The sequence below is a fragment of the Podarcis vaucheri genome, assembly GCF_965113315.1.
Source record: "Podarcis vaucheri genome assembly, chromosome: 14".
NCBI classification, from domain to species: Eukaryota; Metazoa; Chordata; class Lepidosauria; order Squamata; family Lacertidae; genus Podarcis; species Podarcis vaucheri.
This window is the reverse complement of record NC_138752.1, coordinates 11511378-11530164: the sequence shown is the minus strand read 5'-3', so window position 1 is coordinate 11530164 and position 18787 is coordinate 11511378. Positions and strand designations below refer to the sequence as shown.

Here is an 18787-nt window from a genome sequence, read left to right as displayed (position 1 = left end):
TCTCCTGCCCAGAAAGATCTGAATTCAAAGACCTGCTCAGCCTAAAAACTCATCAAATGCCCTTAGCCCAGACCTCTCAATTGACTATGAAAAAACCCCAACGGACCTTGCCTTGAACTCCTTAAAGGACGAGGCAGATATAAACAATAAAACAATGGAAACCCACCACAACCATCAAGTTGGGACACCAAACACTCATTGCTTGTTTGGCTAGTATTTCTCAAATGATGTTTAAAGGTATCATTTAGGATAATTAGGAATGTAATAGATTCTTCAGAGGATGAAGAAACTATAATTGCTACAAGGCTCATTCCAATTACAACACTCACCTCCTAACTGAAAATATTCTTTTAGTCACACAGCAGAACCAGGCCTTACAAAAGGCACTTCTCCTCATCATCTGAAGACTGCCTGCCTGCCAGTCTTCAGCCACATTCTTAGAAAGTCTGCACTATTTTGCCCCCCTAGAATATATCTCAAGTCATCTTTCATCACCTTTAGTGCAGCTGATTAGGGATTCACTTTATTTAGAACATTTGTACTCCAAAAAGGCTCCCAGAGTGGCTTACATACAACCAACGAAAACAACCTGCCCACAGGCTTACAAAATACACGACACAAATGGAAATGTGGACATGGAGGGGAAAGGGAAAAAGCAACGTTATGCACCAATTCTTGAAGTTTAAGCAATAGTTCTTATAATGATCAGATGGAATTCACGTCCCAGTTTTGTTGCTGGAAAGTAACCAGGTACCGTATTTTTTGCTCTATAACACGCACCTGACCATAACACGCACGTAGTTTTTAGAGGAGGAAAATCCGTAGGCATGCCACCCGTAGGCATTCCCTCCATAACACGCACAGACATTTCCCCTTACTTTTTAGGAGGAAAAAAGTGAGTGTTATGGTGCAAAAAATACGGTAAATAGCTACTAAGTTCCCTGTAATAGGCATTTACTCACAATAATTTCTATGCTGCTACTTGTGCATTTGGAGAGTAAATGCAAAAACACCACTGATGAGAAATGTTACAAAGACCTCTGGTACAGGCAGAGCCTAAGACTCATCTCTTCCTTATCACTTTGATGACCCATTTGAACACTATTGATGTCTCTTGGGACTAACTGCAACTTCAGATCATACCACACTGAACTGTAATAGCTATCGTCATGCACTGATGTTTCTGTTGCAGTACAATTACTGTGCAATTTTCATTGATTACCTCCAACAGTTAGTTCTGACTAGCTCTGTGGTAACTACAATAACCACAAAGGAAATGCAATAAGCTAACAAAAACAGATGGTCCAAAACAAAACCAGTAATGAACCACCACATTAAAACTTATGACACATAATGGATGAAGCATCCTTAATTCCATAGCCAGAAAGCAGCTGAGCTGGTGATGTGGTTTAATTTTTGCGCTAGAAGGAATGTATTTTTTAAACTTATTAAAATACAATGCTTCTCAAAATAATTACTGCTGTTTTGAAAAGTAGCATAAGATCCCTTTAGTGCTTTATTAGCTTCTGTGTTTTTAATTTTCTTGTGTAATTTTTCCCATATGAATTGCAATTATTTTACCGGAAGTCACCTTGAAACTTCTTTTATATAAAGAAAGCATGTTCAAGGAAGTTTTGAAAAGTGTCCAGTTATTGAAATCAAGATCCCATATTTGTTTAATGATAGCTAAAGTATGAAGAACCGGCATACTGTAAATCAAAACTTTAACTTAAAGCAAATTACTTTACATTTGACAAGTTTAAAGGTATGGCTCCAGTTACTGGTATATAATATTATTCCTACTTTCAAGTGTCATGTGAGAGCAGAGCTACAAATGGAATTATTGTATGCTCTGGTTTTTCCACGCATTTCAAGGGTCCAGCTTGTGAACCAAAAATAGGTCTTTCCATGCCAAGGAATCAAGAAGTTCTAGCAGATAAGGGAACTCCAGCCATTTATCACAACTACCTGTACAAACAGGTATCTTTGCCCCAAACCTTTCCCATAATTTTAGCATGTGGATACAGACATACAGGGTTGACATGCAGTCAACAACTGTTTTGTGTGGGGGTTATGTTCCTGACCCCCATGCACATTAGTGGAATGCACATAAGCCCACTCCGCCCCTGCTCCCTTTTCTGGCCACTTCTATGTTGCAGCGATGCACACACGCACGGTCACACACATACTGAACACATGCAAAACAGTCGTTGCCTGTACAATACCAAAGCCACAGTTTTCCACCTAAGCATTTCACAGTTGAAGCACATTATCAGGACGAGTGGCTTCCTGTATTTTTAGAAATCACACCTTGGCAGTGAAATTGGTGCATGTTATGAGAAACGAACCTCTAAAAATAACATTGTGAAATTTCATGTTCTACAGCATCCTAGAAGAAACACGGCCACATACTGTATTCCAGGAAGAAGAAGAAGAAGAAGAAGGAGGAGGAGGAGGAGGAGGAGGAGTCAAGTAACAGACTTTCTTACCTGCTGATACTTCTTCCTAGCAATATAACCTCGCAAATATGACTGGAGAACCATAGTGCCAGCTAGCGTGCGACGGTATCGCTTGCGGACAACATACATGCGCTGGAATTTCTGAATAATGATGGCAGCTTTGGTTCGTCTAAGGAAAGTGGCAAGGCTGACCAAAAAAAAATGAGGGGATAGAAGACAGTATTTACAAACTCCAAAGTAGTCTCTTAACATTAACACTTTATTACAAAGGTCCCAATGACGGCAAAATTTTGGATAACCCAATAGAATCAGATACTTCTCCCCAGGCTTACATTACAGTGCTAAACCACCAAGTTCAAGGAACCTTATTCACTAATTACTGAGTTTAGGACTGCAGCCAATGCACCGAATTATTGTCATTGGCACATCTAACCTGTAAAAGCAAGGCTCAGAGAGCACCAGTCACATATTAACTTTCTTTTTGAAAATTTGCAGTGATATGCATTTCCCATGTTACATTACCCCAACACTCGTATGCCCAAACTTGCAAAAACAATGGTGCATTTAAAAGATTTAAGATGAGCATACATGTTCCTTAGCAAAAGGTTTAAATAATTTTTCTTTAAATAACTGGATTGTTCGCATCGCATTCACATCAGGCATTCAGCCACTCTGAATTACTGGGAATAACTTTGCAGGGGAAAGTCAACATCGGCATAATTTTAGATATTTCTAACCTGCCTTCAGTTCAACTGCTCTACAAAGGCAGATGCTGTTGACCAACAAAGGCAGTTGTGGAATCTTAAAACTTCAGCACCAACATTTACTAAAACAACAGCAGGAGCTATGTTCCAACAAGAGGATTCTTGCTGGATCAGACCAATAGTCTTATTTAGTCTAGCCAGACAAATGCCTTTGGGAAACCCAAAAGCAGAGCTTCAAGGCAGCAGCCCCTCCCTTGATGCTCCTCAGCAACTGGTATTCAGTGGCATACGGCCTCTATACTGAAGACTGCAGATAGGCAAGTGAGACCTGCACAATGCATATAGCTATCATCATACATGAGGTTGGTTCTTCAAGTGTAGATGTCCTTAGCCAAAACAGCACCATCAGAAGGCTTGAGGGAACCCCAAGCCTTGTAATCTGTTGGGGGCAGGAGCTGGAGCCAGCCCAATAAAGACTGAGCATACTCAGCGAGCGTGAAATGTTGACTGACAAAGGAATCATAGAATAGAATCATAGAGTTGGAAGAGACCACAAGGGCCATCGAGTCCAACCCCCTGCCAAGCAGGAAACACCATCAGAGCACTCCTGACATATGGTTGTCAAGCCTCTGCTTAAAGACCTCCAAAGTAGGAGACTCCACCACACTCCTTGGCAGCAAATTTCACTGTCGAACAGCTCTTACTGTCAGGAAGTTCTTCCTAATGTTTAGGTGGAATCTTCTTTCTTGTAGTTTGGATCCATTGCTCCGTGTCCGCTTCTCTGGAGCAGCAGAAAACAACCTTTCTCCCTCCTCTATGTGACATCCTTTTATATATTTGAACATGGCTATCATATCACCCCTTAATCTCCTCTTCTCCAGGCTAAACATGCCCAGCTCCCTTAGCCGTTCCTCATAAGGCATCGTTTCCAGGCCTTTGACCATTTTGGTTGCCCTCCTCTGGACACGTTCCAGTTTGTCAGTGTCCTTCTTGAACTGTGGTGCCCAGAACTGGACACAGTACTCCAGGTGAGGTCTGACCAGAGCAGAATAAAGTGGCACTATTACTTCCCAAGATCTAGATGCTGTACTCCTATTGATGCAGCCCAGAACTGCATTGGCTTTTTTAGCTGCCGCGTCACACTGTTGGCTCATGTCAAGTTTGTGGTCAACCAAGACTCCTAGATCCTTTTCACATGTACTGCTCTCAAGCCAGGTGTCACCTATCTTGTATTTGTGCCTCTCAATTTTTTTTGCCCAAGTGCAATACTTTACATTTCTCCCTGTTAAAATTCATCTTGTTTGTTTTGGCCCAGTTCTCTAATCTGTCAAGGTCGTTTTGAAGTGTGATCCTGTCCTCTGGGGTATTAGCCACCCCTCCCAGTTTGGTGTCATCTGCAAATTTGATCAGGATGCCCTTGAGTCCATCATCCAAGTCGTTGATAAAGATGTTGAATAAGACCGGGCCCAAGACAGAACCCTGTGGCACCCCACTAGTCACTCTTCTCCAGGATGAAGAGGAACCATTGATGAGCACCCTTTGGGTGGGAAATGGAATAACTGGAATCCTCAACAGTAGCACTTAACATTTTCTTTCAGGCCCCACTTGACATGCTGGTGGTCACGGATACGCATCCTCCACAATCTGTTCTTTACAATCTACATCATCATGCTCAGTTAACCTGTGACCCACCAAGCCAAATGTATCTCACTATACACTATTATAGTACAGTTGGATACATGATATACCCCCCTTGCAATCACAGGCAGAAAGCAAAACAGGAAGTTTATCAAGTTGGGTCTTATAACATAATGATCAGTACAGTGGTACCCTGGTTCTCAACGCCTTGGTACTCAAAAAACTTGGAACGCAAACACTGCAAAACCAGAAGTGTTCCGGTTTGCGAACTTTTTTTGGAAGCCAAACGTGCTCTGTTTTGAGTGCCATGCTTCTGTTTTGAGTGTTATGCTGAGGTCTGTCTGCTGTTGCTATTTATTTTGCGGTTTTGTTTTTGTGGCTCTTTTCATTTTGTTTTTGCGACTGTTTGGAACCCAGTTCAGTTACTGGTTGATTGATGATGTGACTGCAGTACATTGTTTATTGCTTTTATTTTATGGATCAATGTTCTCGTTTGATAGTAAAATTCATGTTAAATCGCTGTTTTAGGGGTTGTTAAAAGTGTGGAATGGATTAATCCATTTTGCATTACTTTCTACGGGAAAGCACACCTTAGTTTTGGAACGCTTTAGTTTTGGAACGGACTTCTCGAGCAGATTAAGTTTGAGAACCAAGGTTCCACTGTACAGGAAAAACGGAAGGTTCAGTTGAGTTTTATGTTTAAAGCAACCCAGGCTTTTCTCAGGGGTCAGCTTACCATCTTGCCTGGTACCCTCGGACATATCTCTGAATGGTGATGGCTGCCTTCCTCATGCGCAGGTATTTCTTTCGCAACAACCATCCTCTGATGGTCTTTTGGATGCGGATGCATGCAGCTCTCAGTTTATCGGCCCTTATTTTTTCCAAGTAAGCTACTTGACCAGCCCGGAAAAATATTTTTGTCTTCCCAAACTGGTACTTATCCTTATCCTGTTTTCAGAAGAAATGTACAATCAGCGCCAGACCGAAAGTGACAAAGGATTAATAATAACAGCAAGACTCAATGACAGCAGAATTGGTAAAGAGGCAACAGGCATCCTCTAAATCAGGGGTGGCTAATCTTTTGAGACAAAGGGACACGTTGACCCCTGGAAGTCACGGAAGCGGGTGGCGCTGTGGTCTAAACCACTGAGCCTCTTGGGCTTGCCAATCAGGTCAGTGGTTCGAATCCACACTATGGGGTGAGCTCCTGTTGCTCTGTCCCAGCTCCTGCCAACCTAGCAAATCAAAACCACACCAATGCAAGTAGATAAATAGGTATCACTGTGGTGGGAAGGTAAATGGTGTTTCCATGCGCTCTGGTTTCAGTCACAGTGTTCCGTTACACCAGAAGCGGTATAGTCATGCTGGTCACATGACCTGGAAAGTTGTCTGTGGACAAACGCCAGCTCCCTCGGCCTGAGTGCCGATGATGAGTGCCGCAACCCCATAGCCGCCTTCGACTGGACTTAACCGTCCATGGGTCCTTTACCTTTTTACCGTACATGTCAAAGTGGGAGTGGCTAAAGTTTGAAGTGAGTGTGGCAAGAACTACAATCCTCAAGGCTGCCTCCCAAAAGACTTTCCCATCAGCTAGCCTACACTGATTTACATTGTTTTAATTGTTAATTATGAAATTCAGTAAATTGTTTTCTTTCTTTTCTTTTCTTTTTTAAAAAAGGCAAATGGGAAGAGGGTTTGGGGGGCCGCAAAAACCTTTTGGAATCATGAGATCCAGGCAGGAGACCCATGGGAATGCTTAAAAAACACCATTATTATTATTATTATTATTATTATTATTATTATTATGACAATGGGGGAGCCTTGGGAGCCAGAAAAATCCTTTTTGGGGGGCAGCCTCCCCTTCTATACACCGTGAAAGGACATGCTGAAAATCAGGTTAAATGAAAGGAGCAAAAGCATATAAAATCCTGTTGTTTTTAGCTTGTAGCCAGCCATGTAAAAGCAAAGTAATTAAAACATTGTGAGATTTGAAGGGGGAATAGTACATGGACTGTGGCTTTATTCTGAGCCACAAAGGTTACTTTAATATGCCAGGAAAATCCTGGATCGTGTTATTTACAGTGCTTGAAGGTATTCACCAAAAGAACAATGTTCTCAATTGCCATCCCAGGGCGATCATCTGACAGCTCCCTTGCCCTATGGGAAGGTGAGAGCAAAGGCGGCCAGGAGAGCTGTCCATAATCTCACTCCTGGTAACTGCTCCTTCCCTGAACCGCCACCAGAGGGCTACTCAAGAATAATCTCATGTACAAATTTGAGAAGAGGTAAGAATGAAAATTTCCGAAATAATAGGTGTACTGGTACCATTAAGCCTGAAAAGTGGACTATAAGAATCTTAAAGAAAGAAAGCTGCCATGAGTGTTGATGTAAATGGAAAACCAATATGGATACTGTGTAGGGGAAAGCTCAAACAAGGAGTGGAAGCCATCTTTGCTCAACCAAAGGGAAGAAGTCATCTTTGCAAAGCCATATGGGGCTTATTCTGTTGCCCTACACCACTCAGCCACTAGCATGATTATTCTGTTAAATGAAACAGATCCAACCAACACCCTAATAATTTTGCAAGCTCAGCACGCTTTACAGACAACAAGCACCATAAAAGTCTACTACCAGAATAAGTTTCTCCAGGACATTTTTACATGTCTGCTTCCTGTCACTGAGGACATCTTTCTGCTTCATCAGCACACGATAGCGACTGAAAAATTCTTGATAGGTCCACCTGGTTTCAAGAAGCAGCAGAGTTAGGCAAACAAAAAGTTACCTGTGTATATATTGTATTCAAGCAAAACATCACAACATCAGCAGGCTCACCTGGAAGGGAAGCCAGCTGCACTGATTCGAATTGTTTCCAGCACACCACAAGCTCTGAGCTGCTGCACAGTCCGCTTTTCATCAAACCTAGAGATGAAAATATTGCTAATTTGAGGCAGAAACTTTGAGAAGATTCTACAGGTGTTTCCTACAACTGTACGGTTGACTTAATGCTTGTGCGTTCTCTTTAATGTGTTGTAATGTTTACTTGCCAAAAAGTACTCCCATAAGTCACATGATATGAAAAATCAAAATACTAAAGGGGATTCCTAGTTCTATCTTGGCCAATCTGCAAGTAGCTTCCAGATTTTCTTCTTCAATGTGTCCAAAAAGCACTCATGGAATCAGTGGCGTAGCGTGGGTTGTCAGCACCCGGGGCAAGGCAAGTAATTTGCGCCCCCTAACCCGTGGATTTGCGCCCCCTAACCCGTGGATTTGCGCCCCCTAACCCTAACCCCCAGATGTTGCGCCCGGTGCGGCCGGCCCCCCTTGCACCCACCACGCTACGCCACTGCATGGAATATGTACCCTTCCCATGTTTCATCATAACATGGGAAACAGCTTTAATGTTTGAGAAGATAACATTTAGCTGCATCTAATGAAATGAGCAAGCACATGAAGACTTCCGATTTCATCCAAAACAAGTAGCAGAGAAAATATATAGGTTTTCTCTCTGTAATTTTGAGCAGCAAGTACTGCATTTTAGATGCTATGCGCAAAACAACTTACATAAATGGGAACTTGAAATCATTTGGCTTAATACACCGCACGTAGTGAGGAGTTGTGGCATTTAGGGTCTCCATCAGAAGATGCAGAGAATTTCTGAACTATAGGAAAGAAATGAAAAGGGAGAAATTGAAGGGGGGGAAAGACACAGCAGCATTCTGATTTTTGAGCAAATTCTGCAAGTTGAACCTTCTCAGCCCAATAATATCTAAGAATATCAGGCAAAGACAAGTCATGCCACTAATTATTATTTTTTGTATTTATTGTTTAAAGAAATTTATATACTTTACAAGGAATAATACAATTATTGATACAAACAGAAAAGTAGTAATTAAAAACAACTAAAATAAGCAGTAAACTAAAACGAGATTTAAAAGCATCAAAATTTACTATTTTATTTAACAAAATGTATGAATAATGTAATACTATCCATTTACACACAAAAAAAGATGATCTGCATCTTTTAAATTGATTGGATAGATTTGCTCAGAGTTTACTTCAATATTCCAGGAAGTCATACACCCTGGTTCTTAATGTTTTTGGTTTTTAATGAGAATTTAGTGTGTGCTTGTACTGGCTAATAACCCACAAAGCTCTCTTTTTTATTTTTAGAAGGTCAACAGCATTTCTCCACAAACGCTTACAGGGACTCTTCCCTCTTCCTGCCCTGTTATCTGATGGGGTGTCCCTGAATGAATAGCATAGCAACAAAATCCACCCACCTGATGGCCCACTGTTTTCTTATGTTCCTTGCTTGTTTGGGCCGTTTTAGACTTTGATGGTTTTACAGCCGCACGAGACAACGGCGTACGGCCTGAAGGTGTTGCTGTTGTGGGGCTGATGGGCTTCTCCTCCCGAAAGAGCTCAGGCAGCATCTTAAACTGGTTCAGAAACAGGGGAGAAAAAGCACACCTCTAGATTAGAAAGAGAAGGGCTTTCCCAAGGGAAATGCAATAAAAAGGGAGAACCAAAAGGAAATAGGAAGGAGTAGCTTATCGTGGCACTTCCGAAGCATTGCCACTTTCCAGCTGCCAATTTGAAAACTTATGTAAGGAATGAAAAGTTTAAGTAAGCATGCTAATGGAAACAGTTTATTTATTTGATTCCATCTGCTAATTGCTTCCTCTAAAATTTCTCAAATCTCAAAATGATTTATTGCTATCCAGTTGCATTTACTTGATTTCAAGTGGCTGGTAATGATGCAACATATCGAATTTCTCAGCTATGATTTAGAGGTCAGGAACATTATGTTTGCACCAGGCTACAGAGTGACTGGGAGGGCATAAAATAACAAGTGAGGCATCACATAGCCCACAAAAAAACCAGAGGCATCACCACTGATGCAATGTGCTGAAATCGCTATAGCCAGGAGTGGTGCTACAGTGATGCTTAACTGCACAGTTCTAAAGCTGTCAAAATTGATATTCCAATTTCTCCCACTTCTGGGCAGTAGGGCATATATCCCTTTCACTGCAGTCTATGGGATATAATGGAGCCATCACTGTAGCATGGGATAGCATTCTATAACTGAAGGGGATTGAGGAGGAACCGAATAGCAAAAGACTACAGAACAGGCCAACGACAACATGTCAGTTTAGAGGAAACAAACCAATGCTCACACCCCAGGTCAAGCAATATTGCAGCCGAGTTGCTAGCAGTCAAAATATTAGAACATATCTTTCCATTTAAAGCCAGATGACAATAAAAAAGGAAAGCAAGCAAGCAAGCAGGGATTGGAGCTCAGTTTTCTTTTTAAAAAAACAAAAACAAAACACTTACCGTTAGTTAATATAACTGAATTCAGGGAAGCTTGTTTGCCCTGTGCTTGGCAATAGGACCATTTTCACTTGCACAACTGTCAGTTTCACATCGCTATAGTGCAGGTGTAGGCAGAGGCAGAGGCGTAGCTAGATGCTCTGGCACCCGGAACGGCGCACAAGCTGTGCACCAGGGGGTGGGGCCAAGGGGCGGGGCAAGCATCCCAGGGGGCGAGATGCCCATGGAGGCGAGCAAGCCATCTATGGGGGGTGGAGCAAACCGCCCATGGTGGGCTGCTTCCTGGGGGGAGGGGGGAGGAAGCCACACCGCTTTGCCAGCAGCCTTCCTCCCTTCCCTCTTCCTTTTGACAGCTTGGGGGAGACTCCCCACCCCCACCCCAGGACACAGCCCAGGAGTGGGGGGCAACAGCATGCCGCACGCCCGTGACTCCCAAGCCTCCCCTGAACTGTCAAAACGAAGGAAGAAGGGGGGAACGCCGCTGTGCTGGTCCCGTGGGCTAACCGAGAGGCAAGGTCCGAGTCCAGTCCGAGGTCAAAGGTGCAATAGGGAGGCAGTCCGTAGAAGTTGAAGCTGGGTGCAGGGCAGGGAGTCAGGTGAGGTCAGGAGCTCCAGCAGGAAAGCAGGACAGGGTGCAGGCAGGAACTGACAACCAACGAAGTTGCTCCCACAACCTGGGACTGGGGCTGGCTGGCTTTTATCTGCCCCGAGGCATAGGGCGGCCCCGATTCTCAGGTGATTTGCCTCTCCTGGCCTTAAGGCGAGCACTCCTCCTGCGGGAACTTAGTTCCCTCCGCCTCTCTGCCCTGAGCCTCTGCAGCTCGGGAGAGGCTGGAGGGTTACCAGACCCAGAGGCAACTTCAGCTTCTCCTGACGGGGCTGAGAGTGGGGCACCTGCAGGCAATGGGTCCTCCAACACCTCAGGCGCCAGTGCAGACTCAGCTGATGCCTGCACCTGAGGATCCAGCACAGGTGAGGACCCTTCAGGCTCAAGCCCCAGCCCCGGCTCAGCTGGGTCTGGAGGCAGCGAATCCTGTGCAGGCTAGGATTCCTCAGGTTCAGCACCCGAGTCCAAATCCCAGGCCATTACAGCCGCCAGCAAGGCAGCACAGCTCTGCCCCTTCCCCCAACGGCTCAGTGTAGTCTTGGGAGTCGTGGGCGGGCAGCACGCTGAATGTCACCCCCCCTCAATGATGACACCCGGAGCGAGCCGCCCCCACCGCCCCCCTTCCTCTGCCCCTGGGTGTAGGAAATCTTTGGCCCTCCAGATGTGGTTGAACTGCTGTTCCCACCAATACCAGAAAGTGAAGCGAACAACCAGAGTTGATGGGAGCTGTGGTTCAGCAACCTCTGGAGGGCCAGAAATTCCCCATACCTGCTGTTGTGCTCATGGAAACCAAGGCAGCAAAAGTGTAGACAGTTCAAGTGCAGCCCAAGTGAAGTCAAAGGGCCTTGCGCACACTTAACATGCAGGATGGCGCCCCAAGACTGCATCCAGACTAGCACTTTTGTAGCATTTAATTGCATTTCCTTTAATCTCTTGCTCTCAGGTGGAGATGCATTTGGCTTCTGCTATAAGAAATAAGCAGTTCTAGGTGAATGGGTGCAAGTTCACCAGAACTTCTGCTTAAAGAGAAATATTCTGATAATGGCAGATGGAGCAGGACAATGGCAAAGAAGGAGGCGGAATGTTTTGATTGTCCAGACCCATCAAAGGAAAGGTAAATATTTTCATATGGGGGAAATCCAGAAATGCAGTAATAAATAGGAATAAAGAGGATATCACTCAGCCTGTATCACATTGCTTAAAATAAATAAATGCAGAACTACATATATACTGCTAGTCTAGACACACCTTAGGTGTTCGAATTTTTTAGCAATGCATTAGGTTTTAGGATTACCTTCTGGGGAAGATGTATAGTGAAAAACAAGGCAGAGAGATTATAAATAAAAAAACGAATACATACAGCCAAACATGAATAACTGCCTACTCACTGTGACATTTCTGTAAACACAATCCTAAAAAATGGTTTAAATATTAGGGAGCAGCTTAAATGGTTGCTCCCTAATATGTGTGCATAGAATTACAGCCTGCATTACCAAAGTCAAATTGCTTTTGTACACATATTTTAAAATGCAAATGTTAAACATACTTGGTACAACTAGCTTTAAAAACAGAATACCTTCGTCAATTATCACCATCATCAATCATCTATGAAGTGCCTAACATTTTTTAAGTGTCGTACACAGATTGAAAAATAAGACGACATGCTTACGATTTAAAAGCTATGACACAAATGGGAAAAGGGAAGGGAAGAGAAGAGAAAACAAGCCAATGCAGCAGTTCTTAAAGTTACATTGTTTTAACAACTAGAAGGTATGTTGTTCAACCCGGAGGGCAATTAGACTTGATTACACAAAGTTCATGTAATAAATTTAAAAACAGGCTTTTGGGTTGAGGATATATAAAGTACAAATGGCACGTCACGAGGCACAAATCATCAGACAAACGCTAGTTTCAGGGGAGAGGGGATTCAATGTTACTCCGAGTCAAATCAATGGATAAAATTAATATCTAATTTCAGTGGGCTAAAATCATCTGGAACTCAACCTTTAGTACTGGGGAGGGGGGGAATCTCAATACTAACCTTACTTGATTTTAGAACTTTGATCTGCTCTTCATAGACAGTATCTTTGTTTTTTTCCAAAAATCCTTCACACTGGTACTCCACCTGGAAGTACAAAATATCTAATTTTACAAGACAAAAAATGAAAATTCAGAAGGATTAATATACCTAAGCAAAAATACATCCTGCAACCTCAAAATCTAGAAAAAAATATGTATTAAAAATCACTGTTCTTGCTATTGTGATATTTTACACCTTTAATGAACTTAAAGGCACGGAATGATGATTCTGAGACTTGACTATATCACTTTCCTATGTCTTAACATACACAAAGGCAAACTTCACCAATATATTTCCAACGCACTTTGTGAACAGACCATGCTATGTGAAAACAGGCTACAGATGAATACATCTATCCAGAAACAATTTTGCATGTAATTAACCTGGCGGCCACACTGTGAACAAATTAAAGATCACCATCTGAAGTGTCTTAATTTGTTACTCAGTCACTAAAAGATTGGCTGGCTCAATCTCAAATTTAAAATCCTTCAATGAACTGCTACTAAAAAAAGCCCACAGGACATTTTTAAATACAGCTAGAAATAGTTCACAGGCAGAATCCTGTTAAGCCCATGTAAGAACCACCATTTTTATTTATTTTTAGTTATCTCAGTGTCTGGGGCTGCGGATCATACGGAATTTTTCCCACTGATTACTCCAGAATGGATAAGTGCAAGAACATCGCAAGCAAATAGGTTTACCAAATCAGGCAGAACACAGAAACCCTTACCTTATCTGCAAAGTGTTGGATGATAAATGCTTTGTTTGACATACGGGGTTTTTCAAAGAGAACAGACTTGTTCAAGTGAGTATTGTATAATTTCTGGGCCCAACTATTATCTGAACCTTTAGGCATCTAGTGAACGGAGAGATAAAACGAACAGATAGGTTTTAACCATCCTGATTTATTATGAAAAAATGAAACAAGGAAAGCTACTCTACAACTGAAATGGAAAATGTTGTTTTGGCACTTAAAATTCACCTGAATTTGAGCCACTCAAAGAAACAGGATGCAGTTAATGGTTCACAGTATTGTTGGCCACAAATGTATGGGCCATCAGTTTCTAAGAATACTCCTTTAAATACCTCATTTGCATACAGTGGTACCTTGGGTTAAGTACTTAATTCGTTCTGGAGGTCTGTTCTTAACCTGAAACTGTTCTTAACCTGAAGCACCACTTTAGCTGGAAGCCGCCCAGAGCGGCTGGGGAAACCCAGCCAGATGGGCGGGGTACAAATAATAAATTATTATTATTATTATAGCTAATGGGGCCTTCTGCTGCCGCTGCGCCACCGGAGCACGATTTCTGTTCTCATCCTGAAGCAAAGTTCTTAACCCGAGGTACTATTTCTGGGTTAGCGGAGACTGTAACCTGAAGCATATGTAACCTGAAGCGTATGTAACCCGAGGTACCACTGTACTACTTTACATATTCGTAGGAGTTACCCACTCCCAGTCTTGTTTTGGGGTTAGGCTCCAATAAAAATAACGAAATAGAAAATAATTAAGCCCCTCAAGAAGTGGCTGAGGCTGGACTGATTCACACACTACATTTCTTATCCATATGAGCAAGAGGACAAAAGCTATGTGGGGGTGGGGAAACTCATCAAATTTAATGCTCAACATGATGTGAAAACTGGACACTGTCCCTGCCCCACAGGGGCTATGTTTGTGCACCTGAAAGAGCTTTCATCCAATCTTCAATATTTACTCACAAATAAGCCCCACTGAACTGCATGGGGCTTCCTCCTAAGAGAGGGCATTTATAGTCTTGTAATCTAAGACTCCTTTACACATTGGCATGCTTTGAGTCTAGATGAAAATAATAGTATCAAACAAATAATGACTTAACATAGGAACATTGACATGGCAGAGATCCTCTCTCTTCCTCCACCTTAAAACAGCATTCACAGGGTAATATCTAATGTTAGTCCTACTGAGAGCAGACCCACTGAAATAAAATGAACACAACTTAATGGATGCAGCTAACTCAGATCCATTCCTTTCAGTGGGTCTGCAATGAGTAGGATTTAAGTTGGATATAACCCATGCTTTGCACGCGACACTAAACCAAGGTGTGTGGTACACTGGCTTGACATCATGGTTTGGAGAGAAACGAAGCAGAAGTGCTGTTTCTGGCATGATGCTAAGCCAAGATTTATGGTTTGCTGCTCCCAGTTGAAGGAAAGGAAGAGTGAAACAGGAGTACTCAAACTGCATGAATGTTTTGTTTAAAGTCTATCACACATTTTGGCAGAGTGTTTTGCACTAAGACAGTCAACAGAGGAAGCTGGAAACCAACAGAACTTGATGCAACATAAAGGTGAGATCTGATGAACTCCTACCTTACACTCTTCATCTAGCAAATCCAAAATACCCAGTTTGGCCTCTATGAGGTTAATGCAGGGCTGATTATCATAGAAATCAATCAAGGTCCACGGAATTTGTTCCCTCATATATTCTTCTTGCTCCAGTTTAAAGACATGCTATAAGAGGAAGGGGAAGCAGTAAATAGAGAAAGTTCATTGTTTTCGTCCCAAAACATTTAACTAAATGGCTCACAAATTAAAACTGAACCCACCATTTTCTAAGTACAGATCAAAGTGGACAAATGAATCTGTACAACGTGTTCAAAATTAATATGTCTTTTAGTATGGGGAAGGCAGCAAGAAAATTATAAAATAAGGTAGACAGAATAAGAAGCTTAGAAATAGACAATGCCCCAAGCTTTTATCCTTCTCATCAGTATCATAATCATCACCATCCCCTCACCACGTAATTTGTAAAGCACCTAAAGTTTCCCAAGTACTAAGTATAAAATCTATATAAAACTAAATAACAAACGATAGTGAGGGAACTGTCCTGGCTCTCACTGGATGAAGGGATCGGATTATGTTTCCTGCCAAAAACGTTAATGCTCAAATCAGTACATGACACAAGCAAGGCAAGGGTTGAAGGCACAGCAGCTTGCCAGACATGGCTCTGCAAGGTAAGATGTTGATCCAGCAAATGATGATCCCCATACCCAGACTCCTGTTATAAAGGAGTGGTGTGGGCATGACTTCAGCATAGCAAGTTGGATGTTGTTCAACTTGGTTGTGTATTCACTGGTGTTTTATTGTTTATGACTACCGTATGTTTCGCACCATAGGACGCACCGGACAATAGGACGCACTTTGTTTTAGAGGGGGGAGAACAAGAAAAAAAAATCTCCCCCTCTCTGCCCAGCGCCCCTTCAGTGAAGCGGCAGGAGGCGCTGCACAGAGAGGGGGAGAACTTTCCCCCTCTTGTTTTCCCGCTCTAAAACAAGGTGCCGTTTAAGGTGCGTTCAGGCGGCTACCTTGGAAGCCTGGAGAGCGAGAGGGGTTGGTGTGCACTGACCCCTCTCGCTCTCCAGGCTTCAGGTTCCTTTCGACCTGCTCTTTGGGGCTGGTGGGGGGAAACCCACCACCAGCCCCAAAGAGCAGGTCAGGGAGCAGCGGAAAGGCACAGCGGAGAGGCTCCTGCCATAGCCGCGCGTCACCTCTCCAGCTGGGAGAGCGGCTATGGCAGGAGCCTCTATAGCCGTGCATATAGAGAGGGTCGCGGGGCTATGGCGTCTTCGCTCCATAGGACGCACACACATTTCCCCTTCATTTTTGAAGGAAAAAGGTGCGTCCTATACAGCGAAAAATGCGGTACTTTTGTTACATTGCGATTATTATTATTTTTCATCTTGAAAGGTGCTTTGAGCATGGTTTGAACTATGGAAAGGCGGCATAAAATAAAATGATGGGTGGATATGTAAGCAATGGGCAGGTACAGTTTGCTGTCTTACAGATTGGAGTCCCACCAGCGTATTTGATGAAGTGCAAGGACTGGTCTGCCTCCTTCTCACCCTGACCCATTGGTGGGGGAAATGCTGTATTACCCACCAGTGAACCTACTAATCAGGAGACTCCTGTCTACTGCTTAACAGGCTGCTGACATCCAACTTGCAAGTAATCTGGTTAACCTTATTGGTGTGTCTGTCCAGCTATCCCAAGGAATATTTTGATTAAAATTACTATCTCACTCAAGAAGGACCAAGGTAGGAGAAACAAAACAAAAAGAAGTAGAACTCTAATTAGGGAAAGATAAAATGAAGACTCCACCAGCTGTCACTAGGACCTATCCCAGGAAACTGATGAGTACATGCTCTTAAGAGAAGTTCAGTGCCACACAGAGGATCTAGCTATCAAAATGGACCATTAGTGGTTCGAAGCACAGAAAAACTTGCTTCTCACTTACCATATTGAACTGTTGCTGCAGTTTCTCATTGGCATAGTTTATACAGAACTGTTCAAAGCTGTTTATTTCAAAGGTTTCAAACCTGGGGAAAAACCAAAGACAACCACCAGCATAAATTAAAGGAGTAAATGTAAAAAAGATAAAAATAATGTCATCATAGTACAAGAGTGGGTTGACGTACACAAACTGCCATACTTCTAAAATACTGATGTTAGCAGCTTGGGCAATAATACCCATACCCAACTTATATTGTTATATTATGTATTTTTCTTTGGGTTGTTTGGTTTTTTACTTTTCATTTTGTTACATTTTGTTACATCAAGCTACTCAGGGGAAACTCACCCATAGATGTCCAATACGCCAATAAAAGAATGTTGTTTCATGGTGGAATGAAGAGCTTCGTTCACATGATCGACAATCCAGTTAAACAGACTAGCATATACATGTTTTGCAAGAGCATCCCTGGCATTTATGGCCTGCAGTTTGGAAATTGGTTTGATGTAGGTCTCTGTGGCAGTAGCAAGCTTCCTGTGGCAGAGCCAGTGAGCCATCTGTTCATATTCTACTCCCATGAGATCACAGAAGATGGTGAGGGGTTCATGTTTGGCCTACAAGGACAATAATCTCCTTAGATTTGAAAGTATTATTGACCATTGACAATGCATGCATTAATGCTCCCCAAGCAAGCAGAAACCCTTCTACCATTTTCTAGATTTGCGGTGAGAAGGCTTTAAGAAATATCTCATATTAACTTCAATCCCTGCTTTTAGAGAATGCATAGAAAGTTCGGCTTAAGAGATTGATAGCATTGGCTTCAGTTTTTGGTGGGCCCTTGGACAAGACATCTTTCCTGGGTCCCCCCTCCCTCATAGGGTGTGTCATTTTAGGTAGTGAAACTTATTTTTTGCACATTGCTTCACTGAGGGGTCTTAAAACTATGTTTTTGGGTGTCATGAATTCAAATCTGCGATTATTTTTACTATTGGACAACATTTAGCTTGGCAAGTCTATGTCTGATGAAGAAGCACGCAAACTGCTTTCACAAAACCAAATAATTTTAAATTTACCTTCTGGAAAATGTCAGGGAATGCTACATAAACAAACAATAGTAATAAAAATACAGTTGTACCTTGGATCCCGAACGCCTTAGTACTTGGATGCTTTGGCTCTCGAATGCTGCAAACCCGGAAGTGAGTGTTCCGGTTTGCAAACGTTCTTTGGAACCCGAATGTCCAATGGGGCTTCCGATTGGCCCAATCAGAATCCGCGCTTTGGTTTCCGAATGTTTTGGAAGTCGAACGGACTTCCGGAATGGATTCCATTCGAATTCCAAGGTACAACTGAATATAAGTACAAATACTTGGCAAGCATATTTAATGATTTCTATGCTATTTTGCGCACATTTTACCTATTATCTTGAATTTCCAAGCCATGTTACAACTTTTGAGCAACTTTTGATTTTTTTGAATCTGAAAGTTGAAAAATTCAATGCACCCTACTTCCTCAGCAAGATGACCTTCTCACAGGATAAAGTCCAGGGGTCTCATGTCAGGTTCCCAATCATGTGGGGCACTTGAAGCCAGCCCTACAAGTTGATACCATTACAATTGTCCTGGGACCTGCCCACCCTCCTTAACCCTACTCTCACATGTCTATGGACTACCAGAGAGCAAAACAATGTTACTTTTGTACTTG

The 18787-nt window shown here is 42.6% G+C and overlaps 1 protein-coding gene across 5 annotated transcripts in view; it reads right to left on the bottom strand.

Annotated features, from left to right (window-relative positions):
- MYO5A (myosin VA) overlaps positions 1-18787 on the bottom strand; it is a 120254-nt gene that overhangs the window by 42941 nt on the left and 58526 nt on the right. For all 5 annotated transcript variants that reach the window (XM_082198225.1, XM_082198224.1, XM_082198226.1 and 2 more), the window contains exons 10-20: positions 17435-17700; positions 17093-17174; positions 15169-15309; positions 13553-13678; positions 12784-12867; positions 9082-9240; positions 8363-8460; positions 7634-7720; positions 7433-7541; positions 5538-5749; positions 2490-2646 (exon numbers count right to left, since the gene is read on the bottom strand). In XM_082198225.1, coding sequence (XP_082054351.1) covers positions 2490-2646; positions 5538-5749; positions 7433-7541; positions 7634-7720; positions 8363-8460; positions 9082-9240; positions 12784-12867; positions 13553-13678; positions 15169-15309; positions 17093-17174; positions 17435-17700 — 1521 coding nt within the window. The remainder of the gene's footprint in view (positions 1-2489; positions 2647-5537; positions 5750-7432; positions 7542-7633; positions 7721-8362; positions 8461-9081; positions 9241-12783; positions 12868-13552; positions 13679-15168; positions 15310-17092; positions 17175-17434; positions 17701-18787) is intronic.